Below are 27,916 nucleotides of genomic sequence, written 5' to 3'. Positions count from 1 at the left end.
AAAATATACAAGACTGAAATTTATTGCATGCAAAAACAATGGTATGGCCTGTGGAGAAATTTGGGGTTAGAAACTCCTGTCTTGATGCTATGTCTATGGTTTCGACTCGTCTCGATAGCTGTGGCTCGATGCTATGTGGGGGATAAATTCTGTTTTACTAAATAGATACTCATTCTTCGAAGTACAGTCTTGGTTATATACCTTGGAAACAACAAATAAGTACTGGTCGCAGACACTCAGCAAGACAAAGAATTGGGGACAGTAAAAAAAAAGAATCTCCGTAACACATTGCCAATCATAGGCTATGCAACGAATAGGTGAAACAACATTTCTGATGGCTGGAAATTTCTGTTTGGGGAAAGGGATAAAACTATGCTCTCCAATATTTATAAAACAGAACTGGATGTGCTACAGTTTTCTCTTTTATTTTCTTGCATGTCGTCCGACAAGCTTTTGGGCTACTAATAATAGAATGAAACAAGTAAGGATAGTAAATATTAAAAAGAAATGTTTAAAAAAGATAAGAAACATAGTCAAGGCCGTATCCAGGGGGGATGTAGGGAGTTTGAACCCCCCCCCCCTTGCAATGTTTGTCCGGCACGTAAAAAAGTAACAAAAATGAATGTGACACATTTTTTATGTGTTTTTTAAAGTTTTTATTGTACCCCCCCCCCAAGAAAAATCCTTTTGTAGCCCCCCCCCCCTCGAAACAAAATCCTGGATACGGCCCTGAACGTTGTAAATATACTGAATTGTTGACTATAAAGGTTTTATGACGTTTCTATGAAGTGAATATTTTACTTTTGTATGGTGGTGGATTCTATTGTCGCGTTTTAGAAGCAATTTGTGCCTCAGGCGCTCAATAATCCATGAAGAATAAAACCTAAATTATCATATTTTTGGGTATCCATGCCCCCAATGCAAGGCAATATTCTGGTAGTTTCATTTCTTATTTCTCTACTAGTTTATACCAATAAACGTGTGTACGTGTGTATACAATAAACGTGTATACGTGTTGAACCGTTGATGGATGGCAGGTGTTTTTTGGAGTAATACTTTAAAAATACTTTATTTAGAACTGAATAACCAAATGTTCGTTTTTATTCAGTTAATTGATTCTGATCCTGTATACCATTCTTGAACACAAACAAACCGTCATTTTTTTTAAAAACAATTGTTGAATAGGCAGTGCATTTTGGAGCTCACTGATCTTCGTCAAAGGTGCATAAATTTGTCATTTATGATGAGTTGTCATTGTACCAGCTCTAAATGGGTACCTCGAGAAATCTGGGAAGGTAAACAGGAAGGGTGTGCGAAAGCACACAGGATGGCTGGCCCCCATCCCCCCTCCGATTGCACTTCCTGGCTGAAGGGCCTTGAGACGGAGATCGGTACCGCCGGCTCGGACCTTAAGGGTCTAGTGCCGCCTCCTTTATCTTTTTAATTGTCATTTGTCATTTAGAAATGACAATTTTAATTTTTCTGCTCAGAGGAACATTCAACAGAGGAATTCAATTATATTTTGATCAAAATCCTAAGGCCACTGATTGGAGAAGTATGAACTCTGATTTTCTGAAAAAAACTGATAAAGCAAAATCAGATTCCTGATTTTATTAAAAGATAATTATATGTCCAAAGGTGTGAGATCTTACCACATTTGATTAGCAGAAAACAAGGCTTAAAAATCTTCTTTAAGAAAAATTGAACTTGATAGTTTTCATATTGTCCATATATTTTATTATTATATCAATCATACCTTATTGTAATCATATTTTATTCTGTGTATGTGTTTTCGTTCTTTCCAAATTTTATTCTTTATGTGGTGGTAGATTAGTTTGTTGTATATCCTGATTTATATGAATAAAGTATTTCAAACTTAAAATTACTATTTTATTCGTATCTGTAGGATTTTTATTAAAATTAAACTAAAACAAGCTTTTTCATAAAAAGCTACATCTAGTAGATTCTAAATTTTGACTTGGGGGAAGAGGAGGAAAGGACAAAAAATCTTGAAAGAAAAATGTGATTTTTGTGATTGTATTGGTTCTTGTGCGAAATACTTTTTTTTTGCGTCGAGAAGACACTCGATTACAATTTGAGAACCATGGGAACCTTAATCAGGAAACAAACTTGGTTCTATTGATGCTTGACTTTTTTTCTTTTTTTTTAACAACAACAAAGCAGAACTCTTTTCAACAGTTCGTGGTAACGAACTGTAAGTAAGGAGCGACCCGGCTCAATAGTAACCGAAACTTTAAAAAACGGAATTTTGATACCAATAGATACATCAAAAGAATCAAATTTAAATGCTGATTTAAAATATATAAGTTTCATTAAGTCTTACCCATCAAAAGTTACGTGCCTGAGAAAATTTGCCTTATTTTCGGAAAAAGGGGGAAACAACCCCTAAAAGTCATAGAACATTATTGAAAATCACACCATCGGATTCAGCTTATCAGAGAACCCTACTAGAGGTTTCAAGCTCCTATCTGCAAAAATGTGGAATTTTGTATTTTTTGCCAGAAGAAAAATCACAGATGTGTGTTTATTTGTTTGTTTTTTGTTTTTATTTCCCCAGGGGTGATCGTATCGATCCATTAGTCCTAGAATATCGTGAGAGGGCTCATTCGAACGGAAATTAAAAGTTCTAGTACCCTTTTTCAGTGACCAAGATAATTGGAGGGCAACTTGGCCCCCACTCACGCTCATTTTTTTCCCCGAAGTCACCTAATCAAAATTTTGAGATAGCCATTTTGTTCAGCATAGTCGAAAATCTAATTAATATGTCTTTGAGGATGGCTTAATCCCCCACTGTTCCTGGGGGAAGGGCTGCAAGTTATAAACTTTGCCCATTGTTTACATATAGCATTGGTTATTGGGAAGTATACAGGCGTTTTCAGGAGGAATTTTGTTCTAGTGGGACGTCGGGGTCAGAGTAGGGGTTACGGGGGGGGGATATTTGCTTGGGGGAGGGGACATTTCTATGAAGGGGTGCCAGGTTTCCCAGCATTATTTAAAAAAGGATCAGAAATTAAATTAAAAAAACAAGTTTTTTTCAACTGAAAGTAAGGAGCAATATTAAAACTTAAAACGAACAGAAAAAATTACGTATATGACGGAATACGCCCCCTATTCAATACCTCGCCCTTTACGCTAAACTTTTTTTTAGTACTTTCAAAAGTGCTATCTATTCTAAATAACCGGCCTTTGGGATTCAGGGGTTTGTGATTCGAATAAAATTCGAACTTTAGCGCAAAGAGCGAGCTATTGACTAGGGAGCGAACTCCCTAATATATGTAATAAAAACATACGAATATAGAAATTTGTTACGTAAGTCAATTCCTAAGTTATGCCAGAACAAAATTTCGAGAAAGCCAATTAGTCAAAAAAATGATAATTTATATGCGAATTTCCTTTTAATTATTCATATACGGTGAGCCAAAATTAAAGCTGCATGAATTCAAAAACGATCAGAAATTAACTAAAAAAACAAGTTTTTTTTAACTGAAAGTAAGGAGCGACATTGAAACTTAAAACGAACAGAAATTATTCCGTATATGATAGGGGCTGTCCCCTCCTCAACGCTTCGCTCTTTACGCTAAAGTTTTTTATTGTTTTAAAAAATAAAGATGTGAGACAGAGACAAACTTTAGTGTAAAGAGCGAGGCGTTGAGGAGGGGACAGCCCCTTTCATATACGGAATAATTTCTGTTCGTTTTAAGTTTTAATGTCACTCCTTACTTTCAGTTAAAAAAAAACTTTTTTTTTATTTAATTTAAAACAAAAGACCTCAAGAGCATTTATTTAAAATAAAGAAGTTATGACAAACTATAATTTAGTAAGATTCTTATAGTAAAATGGTTGATAAATATTCGTCTATATTCAAGTTTATAACAAGATTGAGTTCAGAATGGCTTCAGCCCTGTAGAAGCTGAAAAATAGTGCAGATTTTCAGTCCATTGGAATAATATTCTCCCTCCCAATCCATACAATTTCTATAGTAAAACTATTATTAAAATCTGTTTCGATTTTTGTCTAAAATATAAATAGCAGCTCAAAATGTTGACCTGCTATTTGCAGGTCAAGAAAAAAAGAAAAAAAAACACACTGATATTGTTTTTATTTGTAAACAAAAATTGTCAATTAAACGCAAACAAAAATAAACAAAAAAACTTTTTTTCAAAATTGAAGTTTATCAAAAAAAGTTAAGAGATATATTAAGCCAAAATATTGGTTGAGGCCAGAAATGAAATCCAATATTTCAGACATTAAATGAACAGAAATCACCACAACAGTAGTAGGGCTTGCGTCCGCTAAGGTTTCTAAAGGCTACTGTGTCATTTACGCTTTACTGAAAACAAAATATATTTTAACTTTTCCTCTTATATAACGTTAATAAACGAAAAATTGCTGAGACTGCCAAAAATAAATATCATTATATATTAAGAAATCAGAAAACTTTCATTAATTCATTTCACTAATCTTCTTGTTTTGGTGATATTACTCCCTTCTTTTTTGTTTTGGCCAATTTTTGGTCAAATTCTTCAATTTTGACCTTTTTGTTGGTGTTTTGACCAATAAAAACCACACTTCAAAAGACATATTTTTTTCAACATTCAAACCGTATAGAGGTTTAGAGAAGAGAAAAAGGAACGGGGAGCCTCACTCTTAAATGTAAACCTTGAATCACCTTCAGATACCACTGTTGTTGTTGTGTTATTTTTGGTGTTATGACATAAAATCACGCTTCTCAAAATAAAAATTGTTGTCAGTAAAGTGCGAATGGTGATCTGACCTTTAGAAGATTAAGGATCGGACAAAAAAGCCGTATAGAGGTTTTGAGAGGGGGAAAAGGGAACGGGGAGCACCTCTCTTATATGTAAACCTTCAATCACCTTCAGATGTTGATTTATTTATGTTGATTATTTATAACGATTTTATGCATTATTTGTTGATTATTCGTTGTATTTTATGTTCATTTTCGGTCTCATTTATTCATTGATAGCAATTACTTTTCGTAATCTGTTTGAAGTGTTATATGAGTTTATTTTTGCTCATCTTTAGCTTAATATAGTTCTCAATTTTTCTTTAAAACACCTCGTTAAAAGAAATTGATTAATAGTGGAATAAACGCATGTTGTTATGGCATTGGTCCAAATAATTAACACGTAAAATGAATGGTTTAACTATTTCAATTCTGGATCATCCAAATGTTGAGGTCTTAAAATGTTTAGAAAGAGTTATTAATACAACACATTGTATTTATTCATTTGTTTATGTTAATGTCTTTAATGAATAAATAAGCTTTCAAATGGGGATAAATCCATTTATTTAGACAGTGAAATTCACTGTCTAAATAAATGGATTCATCCCAATTTGAAAGTTTATTTGTTCGGCATAGAACTGCAGTGTGGTCTAAGAAAACAACCCCTAATTACAGGTGTTGCGTCGAAAATAATGTCTTTAATAATATAGTCTTACTTAGTATTAAGATAGTTAATTTAATTTACTTATTGTTGATTGATTATTCATTAAGGAATTGTGATTAATGAATAACACTAACTATTAATTAATTATATTATTTTAGATAATATTAAGACATATCGATATGTCTTAAAATGTTTAGAGATTTATTAATACAATAACATCAAGAGTTGGATCCGGGGGCTGTTTTTGGGGCAGGTGTCCACCTCCCATAAGGTCAAAAGTTGCACTATTTTCATGGGCGAATGAGCGGCGGGGAGTCAAATTTTATTGGTGCCCCCGTCCAAACACTCACTCAGCATCCGCCCCTGAACATATTGCAGTTATTGAAACAATATTCTGAGAATTTACTAATCGCTGACAACGAACACTGTTCATATTTTGCCTGCCAGGAATGGTAATGAAGCATGAAACGGGGAGCGGGGGTCAATTAGAGATTTAGATTAATGATAAGCATCTTCAAATGAAAAAACATAAAATGAACTGACACTTAGTGGCTACTATTTTAACACTCACACAACAATTTAATCAACAACACTGGGAAAAAGATAAACAGAAAAGAACTAAAGAAAAGAAAGGCAAGGAGAATAAATCATGTCATAACAGCAAATAAAAATCATAAAAACAGGACACACGTCTAACGAAATACGAATAAATTAAGCAATATAATACATAATATATATATATATATATATATCAATAAACTATGCAAAACACTGCAAATCCAGTATACGAAGAAAAAGCAAACAAGAGAATGGATTTATTATTACAGAGTTTGTTATTTACAATACTTTAAACATAGTGACAATCTGGAGTGGCCTACTCCCCGTGGGCGTAATTTAAGTATTTTGATTGAGAGGGCAAGATGGGGTCCACACCCATGGGGTCTGGGGAGTATTATTTTGTAATGGTGGCCAAACAGTAGAAAATTAAAGGTGGTGTGGGTCTCCCCTAAGTTTTCAATGGCATATTTTTCTTCAAGTGGTACCGAAGAAAAGTTGTTATCTATCAAAGACGCTACTCGGTTAACTGAAAAAAAAAAACATTACCCAACACACCTTAAACAATACACATCCATCAAATAAACATAGAATTAAGTTGGCAATCCTGCTTCCGTGCCTGTCTGGTGTTGGAGGCTCACCGGTGGATTCTCAACGCCCGTCGTGTATGGTGCTTATCTATTTTTGGACTTTAATCTTACCCCATGAAACTTCGAATAAAATTAGCACTATCGTAATTTTTGTCGTATCGGCTTTAAGTTAAGAAGGATTTAATTTAAGCTGTACCACTTAGCCTAGTCCAACTTCATATTTTAACAAAAAGAAATGAACCTGGCAACAGATAAACCAGTTTCTCACCAATTATCGTTTTTAGATTTACTTAAGAAATTATAATATTTTTAAATTTGTTGAGGGGGCAGCTGCCTCCCATTATCCTCCCAAATGACATCTAATCTGCTCCCTAAATGTACTGTAACATGAAAGGAACTTCTCTTCCTGTGACTAGAAGCACAGAAGATGTCTTTGTATCGTTTTTATTAATCTTGACCGTTTCCCAAGTTCTTTCAGGTAAAACGTTTCGAAGACACTTGGCTGTTAGCTTCTGGGTTGTTGGCCGCAAAAATTTAAAATGTATTCCCTACTTACATAACACGTTTTTACCGAAAAAAGGGGGGGGAGCCTCAAACTTTTGACCGATAAAAAATAAATTTTATAAGAAACAAATATGGTTACATCTCAGACACCGTCAATTGATGTAATAATGTTGATAAACCTACAAGGTGCTTAAAAAGCGAAACGTGACTGTGTTGTATTTTTTTTTTAAGCCCATTTACTGAATTAGGTCTTTCGAGATCAAAGAAGTCTAGAGATCAATTCTTTGAATAAATACTTTGATCACTTCGTGGTCCAGATGCGATAAAATTGATTTCTAATTAAAATACACTATAGTAGAGTTAATACCTCACAAATAGTCCTCCCATCCCACACAGCAAATATTTTGCCGTGGCTTGTATCTGTTACTGTGAATGTTCGATATTCGTGAATATCGACATTCACCGTTCACCGAAATCCTTTTTTTTCTTCTTGGATTTACTCAGTGTTGCCAGTCAACTTTTTTAGTTTAATGGAAGGTTTGATGATGACAGGTTAGGTTCGGTTAGTCTAGGTTTTTAACCTATTTCTGATGCTTATAGCCAAATTTAACCTAAACCAACTTTAACTTTTACCATCATAGCTTGCATAAGACTGAAAAAGCTGACTCGCAAATCTAATTGAATCCAAGCAGAGAAAAACGACTTTCGGACATTCATTGGTGAATGTCGACGTTAACCAGATTTTGGACATTCACAGTAACATCAACTACACATCACAGTAACTACAAGGAAAACCATTAAAAAAAGAAGAAACATCCGTTCTTGTGAGATCTTCTCTGTACATACTCCTCTGGAATGGCGTCTCTTAAGGGCTGGGCACACGTAGCTGATTTCGGGAGATGATTTCCAAATCAGCCCTGATTTTAAAAGAAATCGTTGTCGATTTGAGCTTGAAAAATTTTCTAGTTTTCGGCGCCCATTTACAAAATCAGCGCTGATTTTCATCATCACAAAAAAATAAGGATACAAATAAATAGTCAGCCAGAGATGTCTGTGGTGAAAGACCCCGCTACTGAGCTGAGAACTAAACTGAGAACTAAGTTGAGATAAATCATGCAACTATTAATAAACTCCAGTTGACTATTTGTGACCATGATTCTTTGTTTTGAAAATCTTGCGCAATAATTTTTTTTTTTCAACAAATTTTTTTTACCGCTATCGTTTGACCAGTGATGCTGAAATCAGTTCCTGAAATTAGCTACGTGTGCCCAGCCCTTTATTTCCTATTTCTTTTTACGACCTTTTGTTATTTCGTCGTATATTTTTCCTTCAGTCTCATGCCTCAAATCAAAATGAAACGTTTTGACAGTTATTATGATCTTATGTCCCCAATTAAGTCTTTCGAACGATGCGGAAGCGAAAATTGGCTACAAACAACCTGTCCTTTGGCACTTGGTCTTTCCAGTTGGAAATTTATTTTTAGCAGGTGTATTAAGAGGAGAAAAGTGACAAGCGCGCTGTGACAGGTCGAAGTGGCTCGTATTTTCTTCAATATTTCCTCGAGAAATAGTTAGGTTCCGGAGTGAGCTAGAACCAGTGCAGAGGATTGAACTTATTCGAATTTCTTCTTGACTAAGTAGCCAAAAAGGGAAGAATCTTGGGATGTTAATTCACCGAAATTTTTTTTTTGGGGGGGGGCAAAATGTTTCCTAGGATGCCTATTTGATCTAAGTAGCTTGTATTTTCCTTAATATTCCCTCAAGAATTTATTTTTTCTTAACATTTCCTCAAGAAATTATTTTTAATAGATGTATGAAGAGGAGAAAACCGACATGCGAGCTGTGACAGGTCGAAGTAGCTCGTATTTCCTTCAGTATTTTCTCAAGAATTAGTTAGATTCCTTAGTGAGCTAGAAACAGTGCCGAAGATTGAATTTCTGTTTGACTAAGTAGTTGCGATAAGTGGGCGTTCAGACGCTGGATTCTGTCTCAGACTCTGTCCAAATTTCCCGCTCAGAATGGTTGAAAGCTGAAAATAGTAACTATCGAGAAACTTTTTCAGAACTGAAAACACCTATTTAAGTGATAATTATGATTGTGAATTTCCTATTTCTGAAAATACCTTGGACTTTCAACCATTTTGATCAGGTAACTTGGACAGAGTCTGAGACAGAATCCAGCGTCTGAACGCCTACTAATTCTCGAGAATTTAGGGGGGAAGCAATTTTATTTTTAATCCATAAAAACACCCCTGGAGCCTTCTTGTCTTTACTTAGTGACAGGAGTTACGAAAAATCAACTGGAGTCCGAGAGTAAAATGATCAGAGCAGCTGTGATTACGGAGGTTAAAACAATTGAAGCTGAGTGCAAATCTAAAATCAAAGGTCCGAACGCGCTCATCTACTTTCCATGGTCGAGACCATAGATTTATTTCCTGAAGCCTAGAATCCACATAGCATTTTTCGGCGCCAATTTGCAAATTTGCAAGTGACGCTTATTTGAGCTTGAGAATTTTCTAGTTTTCGGTGCTGATTTATAAAAACGGAGCCGATTTTCATCGGGATCATCAAGAAAAGAAATCCTCAGTCATTTTCTTCCTTTCAGTAGGAAAATCAAAAGAACTGAATAATAATAATTAAATATTTAATCATGAAAGGACTTCATAATTTAGTAATGAAAGAATGTAAAATTTAATTAAAGTTTTTTTTTAATAAAATAAAAATTTTAAAAGAATAAAAAATTTTAATAATAAAAGGACATAATAATTATAATAAAAGAACTAGATAATAAGTTGAGATCAATCATGCATCTATTAATAAAGTTGACTAATTGTGTCCATGATGTTTAATTTTGAAATCTCGCGCAAATAGCATTTCTTTTTCTTTCTTTTTTTCTTTTTTTTACCACCATCATTTGCCCACTGAGCTGCTGAAATCGCTTCCCGAAAAAAGCTGCGTATGTCGGGCCCTTGAGTGTATGTCAGATTTTATGAAAAAACATTACAATGCGCAAGCAGGAGCGTGCGTAGCTGTATTGAGCTCAGGTGGCTTGGTGCTGCGGTGATTTGTTAGTAGTAGTAATAGTAGTAGTGGTATGGGTAAAAATTACATAATTTGCAGCGCTTTTCCTATAAGTGTGATTAGTTGTAAAGTTTTCTTGGGAATCATTTAAAACAGCTACTTCAATGACAACTGCATGAAGAATAGATATCAAGGATTTTAATTAAGGAAGGATGTTGGGGTTCATGCCACGTAAAATACTATGTTTAGCCATGAAAAACCAAAGTTCATATTTTTCATAGCATTTAAAACTTTAGCATACATGCCTATGAGGAGTGGGGGTCATGTTGCGTACAGCTTTGGGCAAAGGAACCTTGATCCTTTTTTGTTTATCTTATATTGTTCTAGAAAACCGGTATTTTAGTACAAAATTGCAAAGGTTTAATGCCATATACACCTTAGCATACACCTTTTAGTATAATGACAGATCTTGCGTGGGGTACCTCAGGGTTGCAGGAATGGGCTCGAATGTAAATCTCAGTCTTCTCAATTTCAACCTTAAAATTTTGTCCCTTTCCAGGGGCAAAGACAGTGGTACAAGTATAATGCATTAAAAAAAAAATTACGTATTTCGATGGTTATTAATTCTGGTATCTTTAAGAAATGCGGAACTTTAAATACAAGCGGTTTTAGAGAATAAAGTATATCTTTCTGAGAACCAAATTAAAAACAAAGAACCTCTACAAATTAAAGTACTCCCCCAAGATTATTTTGCTTCCCTCCTAGATTTTGAATTGTTTTTTTTTGTTAAACAAAATTAAAAAAAACGGCCCCCCCCCCCCCTACATTTTCAAACTACATTTTGCCCCATCCCCCTGCCTGGTTTTTATGAATATAAGTCACCAGTAAAAACTTTAAATAAAGAAAACTATCAATATTGGGTTGCACCCCTCCACCCTATTAGTTGATATTAGGACTGGAGTTGTTGCTAGTTATAGCTAGTGGGGAGGGGAGTATGTAATGGATATTACCAAGCGCCATAAAGAGAAAATTCAAGAAAGCATCAAAAACAGAATTTGTTTTTTTTTTATTTTTATAGCTGTGGGAAAAAAGACGACTTTAAATGAGAAACTTAAATAAACTGCCAAATTTAATTAGGAACTAAAATAAACTTTAACAAATAATACTTATAAGTACTTTTATCGGGGGAAAGTCTATTTGATACCCAACGTGGACAAATGTTACTACCACTTTACACTTGAAATGCTAAATCTCTTAGCATGCCTGTGGTTGTTGCGAGGTGCCTCTATAAATCTAAGGGTCGATATTGTAACATATCCCCCCCCCCCTATGTTTTTGGGGAGGGCGAATCAGATCCGCATAAAATAGTAAAAGGTGTCTACGAGATCCCCCCAAAAAATAAGATAGTAGAAAAGGGGAAATATTATACCACAAACCCCAGTCCCCCCCTGAAAAAAAAAATGGAAAGTTTTTATCTGTTTTATTTTACTAATTGAAACAAATACCTTAAAAGTCTTTGTTTAAAGACAATAGACCTAGCAAGGATTTGAAATCTGAATTAAATCCTGGATGCAGTGTAATAATGAAACGTAATATTTTAAATCAAATATACTAGAATTTCAGCATAGAACCAAACTGAGACACTTGCTGGGAAAGTTTTGGAAGAGGAGAGAATAGTGTGGAATATAAGTTTTGGAAAAATATAAAAATCGAATAATAAAAGACTTTCACATCCATTTCTTAAACATAGAAAGAGGGGGGGGGGGAGATTGACCTCAAGTGACTGGATATTGATTTCAAGCAAGTTGTAGAACAATTGAGCAGTGGCCAAGTGTTTCTTAAACTGATGTATCAGAAAAGACGGTCGATTTCCGTCCGGTACATTTTTGTAAATTGGAATTGATTTACAGAAGCAAACCAAACATTCACCCACATGATCGCATTCTGGTACCGCGCAAGGTAAAACCCAGGAGTCGAAGCAATATTTCAACCACACTTGATTTTATGATTTAAAGGCTACTTGTCCCTATAAAAAAAGACCCAGCAACTGTAACGTTGATTTGACACCCTATGCACCAGCAATGGCCCTGAAGGATATATAAATAATATCTATATATCAGAGGTAACTTTTAATAGTCGAAAATGATTGGAAGGTAACTAGCTCCCCCCCCCCGCCCATCATTCCCCCAAACACATCCAATCAAAATTTTGAGATAGCCATTTTGTTCAGCGTAGTTCATTTTCAGATAGATAATATATTTTTGAGGAGGACACTCCCCCACAACCATCAGGGCAATGGTTTTAAGTTAGTGTCCTTTTTAATAGTCGAAAATGATTGGAGGGAAACTGGCCCTCCTCCCCCCCCCACGCCCATCATTCCCCCAAACACATAACACATTCCCCCAAACACATATGGAAGGGGTCGTCGTAGAAGCTTCAAAGGAGGCCATTCGATTGGAAATCGAGAGTTCTAGTGCCCTTTTTAATAGTCGAAAATGATTGGAGGGCAACTATCTCCCCCCACGCCCATACTTACCCCAAACCCCGTCAATAAACATTTTCAGATACGCCTTTTGTTAAGCGTAGTTGATTTCCAGATAGAAAAGGTGTTTGTTTGGAAGACACTCCCCCACACCCCTCAGGGCCAGGGTGTTGAGTTTTGCCCTTGAGGACTATAATGTTTTCATAGAAGGCAATGTCGTAGAAACTTCAAAACATGCTCATTCGATTGGAAATTAAAGGGCTAGTGCCCTTTTTAATAGTCGAAAGTGATTGGAGGGCAACTAGCTCCCCCCACGCCCATAATTTCCCCAAACACATCCAATCAACATTTTCAGATAGCCATTTTGTTCAGCGTAGTTGATTTCCAGATAGAAAATACATTTTTGAGGAGGACACTCCGCCACAACCCTCAAGGCAAGAGGTTTAAGTTATGCCTTGGGGGCATATAAGATTTTTATTGAAGGCGCTCTCGTAGAAACTTCAAAACAGGCTCATTTGATTGGAAATTAAAGGGCTAGTGCCCTTTTTAATAGTCGAAAATGATTGGAGTACAACAAGCCCCCCGCCACGCCCATCATTTCCCCAAACATATCCAATCAAAATTTTGAGATAGCCATTTTGTTCAGCATAGTTGATTTCAAGATAGAAAATGTGTTTTTGAGGAGGATACTCCCCCACAACCCTCTGGGCACGGGTTGTAAGATTTGCCCTGGGGACATATAAGGTTTTTATAGAAGGTGTTGTCGTAGAAAACTTCAAAAAAGGCTGGTTCGATTGGAAATTCAAAGGGATAGTGCCCTTTTTAATAGTCGAAAGTGATTGGGGGGAAACTAGCCCCCCCAACAGGCCCATCATTCCCCCAAACAAATCCAAACAAAAGTTTGAGATAGCCAATTTGTTCAGCGTAGTTGATTTTCAGATAGCAAATATGTTTTTGAGGAGGACAATCCCCCACAACCCTCAGGGCAAGGGTTTTAACATATGCCCTCGGGGCATATAAGGTTTTTATAGAAGGCGTTGTCATAGAAACTTCAAAAAAAGGCTCATTTGATTGGAAATTCAAAAGGCTAGTGCCCTTTTTGATTGTAAAAAGTGATTGGAGGGCAACTAGCCCCCCTCCCCTCTCACGCCCATCAATCCCCCAAACACATCCAATCAAAATTTTGAGATAGGCATTTTTGTTCAGCGTATTTGATTTCCAGATAGAAGATATGTTTTTGAGGAGGACACTCCCCCACAACCCTCAGGGCAAAGGTTTTAAGTTATGCCCCGGGGGCATATAAGGTTTTTATTGAAGGCGTTATCGTAGAAACGTCAAAACAGGCTCATTTGAATGGAAATTCAAAGGGCTAGTGCGCTTTTTAATATTCGAAAGTGATTGGAGGGCAACTAGCCACCCCCCCCCGCCCATCATGTCCCCAAACACATCCAATCAAAATTTTGAGAGAGCCATTTTGTTCAGCGTAGTTGATTTCCACATAGAAAATATGTTTTTTAGGAGGACACTCCCCCACAACCCTCAGGGCAAGGGTTTTAAGTTCTGACCTGGGGGCATGTAAGGTTTTTATAGAAGGTTTTGTCGTAGAAGCTTCAAAAAAGGATCATTCGATTAGAAATTCAAAGGGCTAGTGCAATTTTTAATAGTCGAAAGTGGTTGGAGGGCAACTAGCCCCCCATCCATGCCCATTATTCCCCCAAACACATCCAATCAAAATTTTGAGATAACCATTTTGTTCAGCGTAGTTGATTTCCAGATAGAAAATATAACATTGAGGAGGATACTCCCCCACAACCCTCAGGGAAAGCGTTTTAAGTTATGCCCTGGGGGCATATAAGGTTTTTATAGAAGGCATTGTCTTAGAAACTTCAAAAAAGGCTCATTCGATTGCAAGTTAAAGGGCTAGTGCCCTTTTTAATTGTCAAAAGTGATTGGCGTGTATCTAGCCCCTTTCCCCCCCCCCACGCCCAACAATTCCCCCAACACATCCAAAAAACATTCTGAGATAGCGATTTTGTTGTACGTATTTGATTTCTAGATAGAAAATATATTTTTGAGGAGGACACTCCCCCACAACCCTCAGGGCAAGGGTTTTAAGTTATGCCCTGGGGGCCTATAAGGTTTTTATAGAAGGTGTTGTCGTAGAAACTTCAAAAAGGCTCATTCGATTGGAAATTAAAGGGTTGGTGCCCTTTCTAATAGTCGAAAATGATTGGAGTACAACAAGCCCCCCGCCACGCCCATCATTTCCCCAAACATATCCAATCAAAATTTTGAGATAGCCATTTTGTTCAGCGTAATTGATTTCCAAATAGAAAATATGTTTTTGAGGAGGATACTCCCCCAGAACCTTCAGGGCAAGGGTTTTAAGATATGCCCATGGGGCATATAAGGTTTTTATAGAAGGCGTTGTCGTAGAAACTTCAAAAAAGGCTCATTCGATTGGAAATTCAAAGGGATAGTGCCCTTTTTAATAGTCGAAAGTGATTGGAGGACAACTAGCCCCCCCCCCCTCAAGCCCACCATTCCCCCAAACACATCCAATCAAAAGTTTGAGATAGCCATTTTGTTCAGCGTATTCGATTTTCAGATAGAAAACATGTTTTTGAGGAGGACAATCCCCCACAACCCTCAGGGCAAGGGTTTTAACATATGCCCTGGGGGCATATAAGGTTTTCATGGAGGGCGTTGTAATAGAAACTTCAAAAAAGGCTCATTCGATTGGAAATTTAAAGGGATAGTGCCCTTTTTGATAGTCAAAAGTGATTGGAGGGCAACTAGCCCCTCCCCCCCCCCTACACTCATCATTCCCCCAAACACATCCAATCAAAATTTTGAGATAGGCATTTTTTTTCAGCATAGTTGATTTCCAGATCGAAAATATATTTATGAGGAGGACACTCCCCCACAACCCTCAGGGCAAGGGTTTTAAGTTATGCCCTGGGGGCATATAAGGTTTTTATAGAAGGTGTTGTCGTAGAAACTTCAAAACATGCTCATTTGATTGGAAATTAAAGGGCTAGTGCCATTTTTAATAGTCGAAAGGGATTGGAGGGCAACTAGCCCCCCCCCACGCCCATCCTTCCCCCAAGCACATCCAATCAAAATTTTGAGAGAGCCATTTTGTTCAGCGTGGTTGATTTCCAGATAGAAATTATTTTTTTAAGGAGGACAATCCCCCACAACTTTCAGGGCAAGGGTTGTAAGTTATGCCCTGGGGGCATATAAGGTTTCTATAGAAGGTTTTGTCGTAGAAGCTTTAAAAAAGGTTCATTCAATTAGAAATTCAAAGGGCTAGTGCAATTTTTAATAGTCGAAAGTGGTTGGAGGGCAACTAGCCCCCCATCCATGCCCATTATTCCCCCAAACACATCCAATCAAAATTTTGAGATAACCATTTTGTTCAGCGTAGTTGATTTCCAGATAGAAAATATAGTATTGAGGAGGATACTCCCCCACAACCCTCAGGGCAAGGGTTTTAAGTTATGCCCTGGGGGCATATAAGGTGTTTATAGAAGGCGTTGTCGTAGAAACTTCAAAACATGCTCATTTTATTGGAAATTAAAGAGCTAGTGCCCTTATTAATAGTCGAAAGTGATTGGAGTGTAACTAGTCCCTTTCCCCCGCCCCCACGCCCATAATTTCCCCAAACACATCCAATCAACATTTTAGATAGCCATTTTGTTCAGCGTAGTTGATTTCCAGATAGAAAATATATTTTTGAGGACACTCCCCCACAAGCGTCAGGGCAAGGGGTTTAAGTTATGCCCTGGGGGCCTATAAGGTTTTTATAGAAGGCGTTGTCGTAGAAACTTCAAAACAGGCTCATTCGATTGGAAATTAAAGGGCTAGTGCTCTTTTTAATAGTCAAAAATGATTGGAGTGCAACTAGACCCCTGCCACGCCCATCATTCCCCAAACATATCCAATCAAAATTTTGAGATAGCCATTTTGTTCAGCGTAGTTGATTTCCAGATAGAAAATATTTTTTTGAGGAGGACACTCCCCCAGAACCTTCAGGCCAAGGGTTTAAGATATGCCCTGGGGGCATATAAGGTTTTTATAGAAGGTGTTGTCGTAGAAACTTCAAAAAGGCTTATTCGATTGGAAATTCAAAGGGATAGTGCCCTTTTAATAGTTGAAAGTGATTGGAGGGCAACTAGCCCCGCCCCCACGCCTACTATTCCCCCAAACACATCCAATCAAAAGTTTGAGATAGCCATTTTGTTCAGCGCATTTGATTTTCAGATAGAAAACATGTTTTTGAGGAGGAAAATCCCCCACAACCCTCAGGGCAAGGGTTTTAACATATGCCCTGGGGGCATATAAGGTTTTTATAGAAGGCGTTGTCATAGAAACTTCAAAAAATGCTCATTCGATTGGAAATTCACAGGTATAGTGCCCTTTTTAATAGTCAAAAGTGATTGTAGGGCAACTAGCCCCTCCCCCCCTACGCCCCTAAGTCTCCCAAATACATCAAATCGAAATTTTGAGATGGTCATTTTTGTTCAGCGTAGTTGATTTCCAGATTGAAACTAAATTTTTGAGGAGGACACTACCCCACAACCCTCAGGGCAAGGGTTTTAAGTTATGACCTGGGGGCATATAAGGTTTTTATAGAAGGCGTTGTCGTAGAAACTTCAAAACAGGCTCATTCGACTGGAAATTAAAGGGCTAGTGCCCTTTTTAATAGTCGAAAGTGATTGGAGAGCAACTACCCCCCCCCACGCCCATCCTTTCCCCACACACATCCAATCAAAATATTGAGAGAGCCATTTTGTTCAGCGTAGTTGATTTCCAGAGATAAAATATGTTTTTGAGGAGGACAATCCCCAACAACCCTCAGGGCAATGGTTTTAAGTTATGCCCTGGGGGCATATAAGGTTTTTATAGAAGGTGGTGTCGTAGAAACCTCAAAAAAGGCTCATTCGATTTGAAATTCTGAGGGCTAGTGCCCTTTGTAGTAGTCGAAAGTTATTTGAGGGCAACTAACCCCCCTCTCACGCCCACCTTTTCTCCAAACACATCCAATCAAAATTTTAAGACAGCCATTTTTTTAAACGTAGTTTTAAGTTCTGGAAATTAGGTCTTTGAGAATTACAACTTACCCAAAGCCCTCAGGGCAAGGGTTGTAATTTAAGGACTCTCCGAATCCTTTATATTATTTCTTATGGAAGGGATGCACGTATAAACTTTAGAGAGGCCTCATTTGATTGAAAATTGAAATTTCTTGTTCACTTTTTAAGAGTCAACAGGGATTGAAGGGCAACTAGCCCCTCTCCCTCCTCCACGCCCTAAATGCATCAGATAAAAATTCTGAGATAGACATTTTGTTCAAATAATTCAAAGTTCTGATAACAAAAAACTCTGGTGTCGACGCAGCCCATCAGGGCCCAGGGGTAGGCGTTGTAAGTTTTGCCCTGGGGCATAACTTATTAAGGGAGGTTTATAACTTATGGGAAGGGGTTTTGTATGGGAAGAACACATAGGAAATCTATTATAATTATCTAATTATAAGGTTAAAATACATACTCTGTGATAGATGCAAAATTGCTGTGGCACACAAATTTCCATTAAGGTCAATTCCAAACAGTCGTGATCCCTTTGTGTCAGCAAGTGAAATGGTCTAAACCCCCTTATTGGAGCTATTTTTTCAATCCATTCATTTTTGTCAATTGCTGTCCACAAGTTATGCAAGCTGTCTATTGTTCATATATAAGGTTTTTATCAAAGAGGTAATCGTATAGACTTTGAAAAAAGCCTCGTTCGATTTAAATTGAAAGTTCTAGATCCGTTTTTAAGGTCAAGAATAATCGGACAGTAAGCACCCCCCCCCCCTCATGCCATAAAGACTTGGAAATTTTTGCAATCAAAAACGAACAAAAATTAATTAAAAAAAACTTTCCGAAAAATAAGTTTTTCAAAGAAAAGTAAAGCCCATTTTAAAATTAAGCTCAGCAGATAAAAATACCTGTTAAAATACAAACACAAAACGACCAGAAATTCCTATTAAATAATAAATGAAACTCAAAATAAACGGAAATGGAATAAGCATAAATTTCAAAAAAAATACACAAGGCAATAGCATAAATGAATAAATAGATCTCAAAGCGTACGATGATTCAATTGAATGCGAAAATCAAGCTGAAAATGAAAAAAGATGGTTTCTTGTTAAAGTATAAATGAGACTGAAAACGAACCGAAATTAAATGAACAATCAATGCGAACAAATATACAATATATATTAATGTAAATGAATAAATAAATCTTAAAACGAGTGAAAATTAAATTGAATATGCAAATCAAGTTTAAATTGAATAAAACTAACTGCAAACAAGAGTTTGGGAATCGCCTCACTGCAGAAGCCTAAAACCTACTGCGTCATTGGCGCTTTACTGAAAATGAATTATATTACACATGTTTTCTTTTGTACTTAATATTGAAAATAAATTTTAAAATTACAGTAAAATTTTGAACTGATGAGCTTTTAGCAATTAATATCATTATGCATCAAATATTCAGTTTAATTTATTAGTTCTTTTCAAGATTGGTCAAGACAAATATAGTTTCACTACAAGCAAAATTTGGATACTGCCCCCTTCTTTAACTGTAAAAACCTAAAGCCTTCTGCTTCATTGGTGCTTCACTGAAAACGAATTGCTCGTATATTACAAATTTATTATTTTCCAGTTCTTACAGAATTGACAAAAAACCAACAAACGAGACTGTGGCCAGTGGAGAGAAAAGGAAAACAACAGAAACAAAACAACGCGGATATTTCGCCTGTATAAAAACAAGGCGTCTTCAGCACGAAAGATACAAAAAAAAAAAAAAACAAGATAAAACTAAAAACCAATAAAACCACCACCAAAAAAAAAAACAACAAAAATGTAAAAAAGGCCCAAACAAAACCACGTAGGGAAAAGATGCTAAAATAGAGTTACTTCAGTGAGGACACCAGAGTAACTGAGGAAAAATAAAAAAACTGTAAATTACTTTAATTATTCAGTTGCGAAATAATCCTTTTGTTAGCTATTACTGAAGCAAATCGTTTTGGTCTAACAGGTAAAATAGTCCCCTGGTGATTATTTAAAATCTTTACTCCCTTATTGATAATTGATTCACTATTTAGAAGGTTATCATAAATTGGTTCAATATTTAAATTACCAGTGTCCCTATTTATTGAAATGTTATCAAACATATGTTTTTTAATTTCTATGGCTTCCCTGGCCCATTGGGTGTACCCCTTATCATTAGAAATAGCCAAGGCTTCATCAAATTTTACAAAATGGTCTGGTTGAAGCCAAATATGCTCTGCTAAAGCTGAAACGAAAGTTTCTGGAGGCTTGCTTAATTGTAGGGTTTTTTCTATTGAATTACGGTGTTCAATAAACCTTTCAACAAATTGTTGGTGAGTCCTACCAATATAGAACTTCCCACAAGAACACGGAATTTAAAATTCCGTGTTCTTGTGGGAAGTTCTATATTGGTAGGACTCACCAACAATTTGTTGAAAGGTTTATTGAACACCGTAATTCAATAGAAAAAACCCTACAATTAAGCAAGCCTCCAGAAACTTTCGTTTCAGCTTTAGCAGAGCATATTTGGCTTCAACCAGACCATTTTGTAAAATTTGATGAAGCCTTGGCTATTTCTAATGATAAGGGTACACCCAATGGGCCAGGGAAGCCATAGAAATTAAAAAACATATGTTTGCTAACCTTTCCATAAATAGGGACACGGTAATTTAAATATTGACCCAATTTATGATAACCTTCTAAAGAGTGAATCAATTGTCAATAAGGGAGTAAAGATTTTAAATAATCACCAGAGGACTATTTTACCTGTTAGACCAAAACGATTTGCTTCAGTAATAGCTAACAAAAGGATTATTTCGCAACTGAATAATTAAAGTAATTTACAGTTTTTTTATTTTTCCTCAGTTACTCTGGTGTCCTCACTGAAGTAACTCTATTTTAGCATCTTTTCCTACGTGGATTTGTTTGCGCCTTTTGTACATTTTTTTTTTGTTTTTTTTGTGGTGGTTTTTTTGGTTTTTATTTTTATCTTGTTTTTTTTTTTTTGTGTCTTTCGTGCTTAAGAAGCCTTTTTTTTATAAAGGCGAAATATCCGCGTTGTTTTGTTTGTGTTGTTTTTCTTTTCTCTCCACTGGCCACAGTCTCGTTTGTTTGTTTTTTTTTTTAGAGATTTTTCTCTTTGTTGGTTTTTTGTCATGGCTGGCCGGTTCGGCTTAAGATCTTTCATTACAGAATTGAAAATGAAAATAAAAATTACAGTGAAAAAAAAATCTTGAACTGATGGATCTTTCAACAATTAATATCATTATATATCTAATATTCAATTTGATTCTGTTTATACTTTCCAAGACTGTTCAAGACTCATTTAGTTTTGCTATTTTTTTTTTTAAATCTGCCATTTTTTGTAACTAATCGTGTTAGTTTGTTATGAAAACATTCTATGGCCTCTAGGCATTTCTATTTGAGCGGAAAACTTCACCTCAAACTTTGTGGAACATGCATTTTTTTTGCATGAAACACCAAAATATAATAAAATGTCAAGTTTCGGAGTGTTCCACCACTCTCAAGCAAGTGCCATTGGTATTTTTGAATCCGCATGGTCAATTTAGGGGGTGGAGGATAGGCTTATTCTCGTAGCAGCCCCATTCCGTCGTGGTATTGTTCACATTTTCAACACCTGGCGTCCGGACTATCATATAATCTATCAAGCAAACAACTACCCGAAATCAGTATCAATAAATAAATGAAACCCAAAACGAACAAAAATTAAAATAAATATTAGAGTCAAACTCAAAACGAGCATAAATTAATGTGAGTAGGGTGCAAAACCCCTATGCTTTCTATAAGCCAGAATATAAGTTGTACTTTACTGAAAAAAAAATCAAATGAGTTTACTGAAAAAAAATGTGCATTGTCAATTTTATACATATGCTGATATTTATTCCCTAGAATCTTAATTAATTTTTGATTTCTTTAAGTTACAAAAGTGAAAATATTTCAAAGAATTGTTTTCAGTAAAGCACCAATGACGCAGTGGGTTTTAGGCTTCTGCAGTGAGACGATACCCAAACTCTTGTTTGTAGTTATTTTTATTCGGTTCAAACTTGATTTGCATATTCAATTTAAGTTTCCCTCGTTTTAAGATTTATTTATTTATTTACATTAATATATATTGTATGTTTGTTCGCATTGATTGTGTATTTAATTTCTGTTCGTTTTAAGTTTCATTTATACTTTAATAGCAAAATATTTGTTTTCGTTTTAAGCTTGATTTTCATATTCAATCTAAGCATTACTCGCTTTAAGATCTATTTATTCATTTATATTATTACTTGTTGTATGTTTTTTTCTATGATTGCTTATTTAATTTCTGTTCGTTTTTGGTTTCATTTATTCTTTAATAATAATATCTGGTCGTTTTGAGTTTGAATTTTAACAGGTATTTGTATCTGCTGAGCTTAAGTTTAAAATGGCCTTTACTTTTCTTTGAAAAACTTATTTTTCGGAAAGTTTTTTTTAATTAATATATATTAAAGGCTCACCAAAGGCCTTGGGTCTTATCTCAGCAATTCGTTGTTCGATGTTACATTTATGTGTATGTTGTGGTCAATTCAATTACTAAAAGCAATTTTCATAATGCATGGTTGTTATAAATAATGACCGATAAAGTCATCAAGTTCAGTTACATTCATTTGTGTACACTGCCTGGCTATTATAAATGCTACTTTATTTCACTAGTCACTTTAATTAATTTACAGCAATTTGGAAACGTGCATGTGATGTCATGTTGGCTGGCCAATCAGCAACTAGTACTTTGATAGGATATATCGTTATTTTATGTAGAGTTCAGTGCTCTCTAATAAATGGGAACTCGAAGATTTATAACTTTGTGTGTATTTGCATTTGCAAGGATATTCCTAATTTATAAATAAAAAACTTCTCAAATCGCCCGCTCAATTCCCAGCGCGGTCAATAATGCCCGAACAAGAGGGGTGTCCTTTGAGGAAGGCAGTTGCCCCCCCCCCCCAATAATTTGGAGAAAAAATCATTATATAGCCATGCTCCTTGACTTTCCACATATGGACCCCTCTTGCAACCCCCCCCCCCCCATAAATAAAATTATATATATACGGCCCTGCCGAACAATATAATATGTTATATATGATTTATCATATTGTCACATCCCATTGGGTGCTTTTTGAAACTATAACAACAGTGACAAATATATTAAAATGCTAAGAAAAGGTTGTATATACATGTTCATTGGCAGGGCCATTTTATAACTGACCACACTCACCAGAATAATATAATAATATCCAAGCAACAAAAATGCTCTTGAATTTCGCAGCATGTTTCTACTCCCTTATAATTCTCTTAATACTTTCAATGCACATAAACACATATACAGCGTTGCGCATAACTCGGTTTGTCATTTTGAAGCAATTTTTTTTTTTTTTTTTTTTTTTTTTTTTTTTTGTAGATGCGTGTAATTTATTAATTCCTTTTATTACATAGTTCAAGTGTTGGATCTTTATTTTAGTTTACAGAGGGAAAATAATGTCAAGTACATTGTCTCCGCTTAAGTTTCACCGTTTTTAATGCTGTGTTTTATACGGTACCTTGTATATAACACAGAATTTGCAGCACCATAGTGTACGTTGGTGAGCCACTGGTGGCTAGAAATGAAATAGTTTATTGGGAGTTTCTGATGAACCATTGAGCAAAACTGTAAACTATATGTCGAATAACAACTTTCCCTCCCCGTTATAACGAGAACCCAAGATGTCGTCAGAAAGCTTAAAGTACCAAAGACACTAAAAGCGAAATCTAATTCTATGAATCGGTTAATTGGAAACTTACACCTTTTTTACGCCTTTAAAAAAATTGGGGAAAACCGGGAATTCAATTTTTAATAAAAAAAAACACCGTCAACATTTATTTCAGTTCTTTGCACTCCCAGGCGTCTAGTTTGAAATTAAGGAACGTAATGGAAAAATCAGCAGAAAATAAGTGAAAAGGATATCATAATGAAGCTCTAGAAGCATAAATTTCATGATTGCTTTGGCGAAAGACGCACACTTCCTAAAAGCTAAACTGTGCGTTAATGTGAATACTATTAACATTATTCTAAATTAAAAACATCAAATTATTAGTTAGTTGACTTACCCAAAGAGTATAGGTAACTCATTAGAGTGGAAACTGGCGCTAGTGTCTGCAAAAACCATCGGCGCCATCTAGAGTTTGGGGACACTTAACATTTTTTGAAATTTTACAATCGTTTTTATGACAGGAACTGAGATTAACTGAGCAACTGAGATGTTACCAACTAAATTAATCATTCTTATTATTACACTGAAAAATATGTCATGTGCCGCCAAACGCTAGATAGTGATGAGGATATTTTTGTCGACACTAGTGCCAGTTCCTTCTCTTGAAAATTACCCATATTCTTTGGACCTAGCTGCAAAAACATTTTTCTGTAGGAAAAACATAACCGCTATTCTATTCTGTTATATTTATCCCTTTAGTTGACTATTGAAATATAACTCATTTTCTTATTTTCATCTGTTTAAAAAATATCACTTTTATTACTTAATTTTTACTTATTCCCACTAACCTATATTTGTTCAACAGCCCTATTAAACAGAATGGGTGTCTTATCGTATTAATTTTGTATTACTGGACGACTAGCTGCAGAAAAATGTTGGTAGTTTTTTTTTGTAAACAGGAGAAGTTTTCGCTCGCCTCTTTCAAGATTCAATTTTGGCAACAACGGAGTGGATCTACGCAGCAAAAATAACCTATATAGGTTTGTAATAACCAAAAGAAAAATTGTAGAAAATCTCGGTTTTCAGGTATGGATAGGCCAAAGATAGAGCTAGGGGGCAAATAATGTTTTACTTTTGATGTTTTTGGTGTTGATTGTTTAGTTGTTCTTACAGTCGAATACTATTTTCAGATGAATGGCGAGAAAAAGAGGGAGGAAGTCTGGATCTCATCAAGATAATTCAGAGCGTGGTCTTAACGCTGACGCTGTCGAAAAGGAAAAGGCGAGCAATATGTCAGTAGTTAACTCCAAATCTTTGTTACCAGATACAAAGAGCCAGGCCGATGATGGTTGTGATCACCATCTGAGGCATGATCCTGACGAAAGTAATGCTCGCAAGAATTATAAAAACACAGCTCACAAAAATACTTTTAAAGAAGAAAACCAAGACAGTCTTGAAGACGATGATAAGAAGAAAAACGTAAAAGTCGAAAATAATGATCTAGGTAATATTGATAAAGGAAGAGATAAAAACATTAGCAAAACACAAGAATATAGTGGAAATTTGTTTAAAAATGATGAAGTACAAGGAGTAGAAAAGCTAAATAACAAATATATCCAAAGAGAATTAGTAAATTTGGAAGGTAAAATGAATATTGAAAGCAACTTAAACGCTCTTTCTAAAACACAAAGGAATGACATTGGTAATTTAGCAAAAGATATTAAAGAAGAAAAAGATGGACAAAGAATTGCTTTGACAGCCGTTTCGTTATCTATTGCTAATGCAATTTTAAATGAAGAGAAATCAATCGTAATTGATGATGCTGGGACATTTATAGAAGTGAAAAGGAAGGATAAGAAAAGGAGAAATAAAATAGAAGAAACGCGGGATGATGAAAGAAAACAAAAACTTGCAGAATCTCTAGATCAGAATATAATTATGGCCGTCTCGGAAACACAATTACTGGGGAATACAGCTGAGAGTAAGGTAAAACAAGGGAATAGAGGAGAAAGTAAAGCCGAAAAAGAAGACTGTGGTATTTTAGAAAAGGAAGAAAAACGCAACCTAGTAAATAACGCAGAAGAAGAGTTTAAATTTGATGTTGAAGAGAAAAGTGGCAAACTTGGTGACAAATCGAGTGAAACCATTATGGATAATGTTGCAAAATTAGAAAGCAAAGCTGACATTAGCAGTGGACCGGAAAATTTTCAATTCCAAGCTCCATTAAAACAACCATCAGAAAATTTTCCAAGCAGCGTAAGAACAGAAAATGTCCAAAAAAATAACGGATTTTGTGTCATGAAAGGAGGTGAACCCGAATCATCACTAGAGCATCCTGCCGACGTAGACCTCAATGGAAGCGAAAGTGGAAAGGATAGTACAGAATTTCAGGCGAACAAAAGGAATAATAAGGCGCACGTGAATCCTGACGTAAAAAGTAGTTTTGTTGCTGCTTTTGATGATGAAAATTGTATGAAAGCTAGGGTTAAACAACCGTCGCTTAGTGCTAATGGGGCTGATTCAAATGAACTTGGTAGTGAAGTTAAAGTAGCAGACTTAAGTAATACAGTAGATCAAAAGTTTGAAGACAAACTTGTGAAAAAGGAAAAGAAAAGTGATGAAACTTGGGAATCGATAGTAAGTACTGATTCAGTAACAGGACAGTCATGCCTCAAGGAATCAATCATAATTAACCCTCGGAAAAATGATTCAGAAGTCAACCCTTTAGAGAAAACCATTTTCAAAAACATTTATGTCAATATGACAGATCACAAAAAAACTGAAAAATCTAAATCTCAATTGAGCAAAGATGAACACAATACATTATACAATGACGCCAGCAAATTTGGCGAGAACAAGAAGAAGCAGAACAAAATGGAAGTTATATCAGAAAAAAACCCAACAATCAATGAATGTTTGGTTAAACAGCGAAGTGAATACGGCCCTGGAGCCTCGTCAATGGCCGAAGAAAATGAAGATATTTTTGAAGTCAGACCTGTTTTCATGTCAAATACCTGTCACGTTTGTAAGGAGACACACAGGGGGAAAACGATATTGAAATCCTGTGCTGCTTGTAGGATGATAGCCTATTGTTCTTCTGAACATCAAAAGCAACATTGGCTTGAGCATAAGGATGTGTGCAAATTTGTTAAAAAAGAGCTAAAAAAACGGCAACACCGACACTTGTTTCAATCTGCCAAAAATTCTGATTATGAGACCTGGAAACGGATGCGGTACACGACTATGATGGAGTGTGAAGACTTCATAAAGCGTGCTCTTCAGCCTTACGAGAGAGAAATGTTTTTATTTTCAAGACATTGTGAATCTTGCTATGAGACAGATGGTGAGAAACTCCATCAATGTAAAAAATGTCTTTCGAGCTTCTTTTGTTCTCCTGATCACAAGAAAAAAGATCATGATCGTTGGTGCAATGATCTCAAATTGCTTTTTGATATTAATGTAAAACAGGCCAAGATTGGACCTATTGACCCTCCGTTACCGGATAGAGTATTTCAGAATTATGAAATTTTACCCGAAAATATTAAAGAATTCCTTGTGACAAAAATGCTTGGTCCCAAACGATCAGCTACTTATGATAATGTTACCTTCTCTTGCCTCACAGAATATGCTAGCTACCCTCTAACAGTTATTTATGCAATGCAAGCCCTTGAAAAGGTGATATCAAAAGGTAAAGGTACATTTAAACCAAAAGCTATCAATTCCCTTGATTCAATTGTGATACATGTTGTTGGTGCTGAGCTTATTTTTGAGTGTAATAGCATCATAAAGTGGGATATATTTTTTGCTCATCTTTTACCTAACCTTAAACATCTTCGAATTGTATTCATTGGGCCTGAGTTAGTCTCAAACCCATGTATTATACCCGCTGGAGTGTGTAATGAAGACCTTCGCTGCCCACGCTGCTCCAGCAGTGGAAGGAATATTGAATATGACTTTCAGCCAGACATTCTCTATCAAGACTATGTAAAGACCAAACATTACATCAAACCAACTTTTATTATCGCTTTCAATTGTGGCTTGTACCGAGACACAGGGCATTCAGAGAGAGATACATGGGGTCCTTGTATTGAGTACTTAACGAAAGATCCATTTATCCCTTTAATTTTAACAGCATATACAAGTGAGGAAGCACCAAAAGATGTGGAGAGAGTGATGAGCACAGTAAAGGCGGAAGTTCTTGTAAAACCACAGAGAAATCCTTTCAGGAGCTATAAACCATGCAGAAGCTTTATCAATGAAGACAGTATTCCTGTGATGTACAAAAATCACTATTTTAGTGTTCTCCGTGGAACTGAAACTGCTTGATTGACATTTCCTTCAATATTGTTATTGCAATCGTTCTTTTTCTTTTGCTCAGAAAGTTCATTTCTAATTTTATTTTTGTTTTTTCGATATAAATACCGTATTTCACTTTTGGGTGCTCTCTATACTGATATTAAGACTTCTGTTTAGGCATAATATGAGTTTGTCAAATCCATATATTTATAATTT

General features: G+C 35.7%; 1 protein-coding gene across 3 annotated transcripts in view; it reads left to right on the top strand.

The window, feature by feature from the left end:
• The window catches only part of LOC148943045 (uncharacterized), a 27,990-nt gene extending 74 nt beyond the window's left edge, over nt 1–27,916 (top strand). Inside the window, exons 1-2 of one of the 3 annotated variants that reach the window (XM_089102544.1) lie at nt 8,661–8,714; nt 24,595–27,916. In XM_089102544.1, the coding sequence (XP_088958670.1) occupies nt 24,599–27,730 (3,132 nt within the window). In that variant the 5' untranslated portion in view covers nt 8,661–8,714; nt 24,595–24,598 and the 3' untranslated portion in view covers nt 27,731–27,916. Of the gene's footprint in view, nt 1–8,660; nt 8,715–8,829; nt 8,927–24,594 lie in introns of those variants that run through there. The other 2 variants (XM_089102545.1, XM_089102543.1) reach the window with 2 other exon arrangements.

This window comes from Artemia sp. Qi Xiang Cuo, chromosome 16 (genome assembly GCF_049724085.1).
Source record: "Artemia sp. Qi Xiang Cuo chromosome 16, ASM4972408v1, whole genome shotgun sequence".
Classification (NCBI taxonomy): Eukaryota; Metazoa; Arthropoda; class Branchiopoda; order Anostraca; family Artemiidae; genus Artemia; species Artemia sp. Qi Xiang Cuo.
Note: the sequence above shows the minus strand (reverse complement) of the source record. Positions and strands in the feature narration are given on the sequence as shown.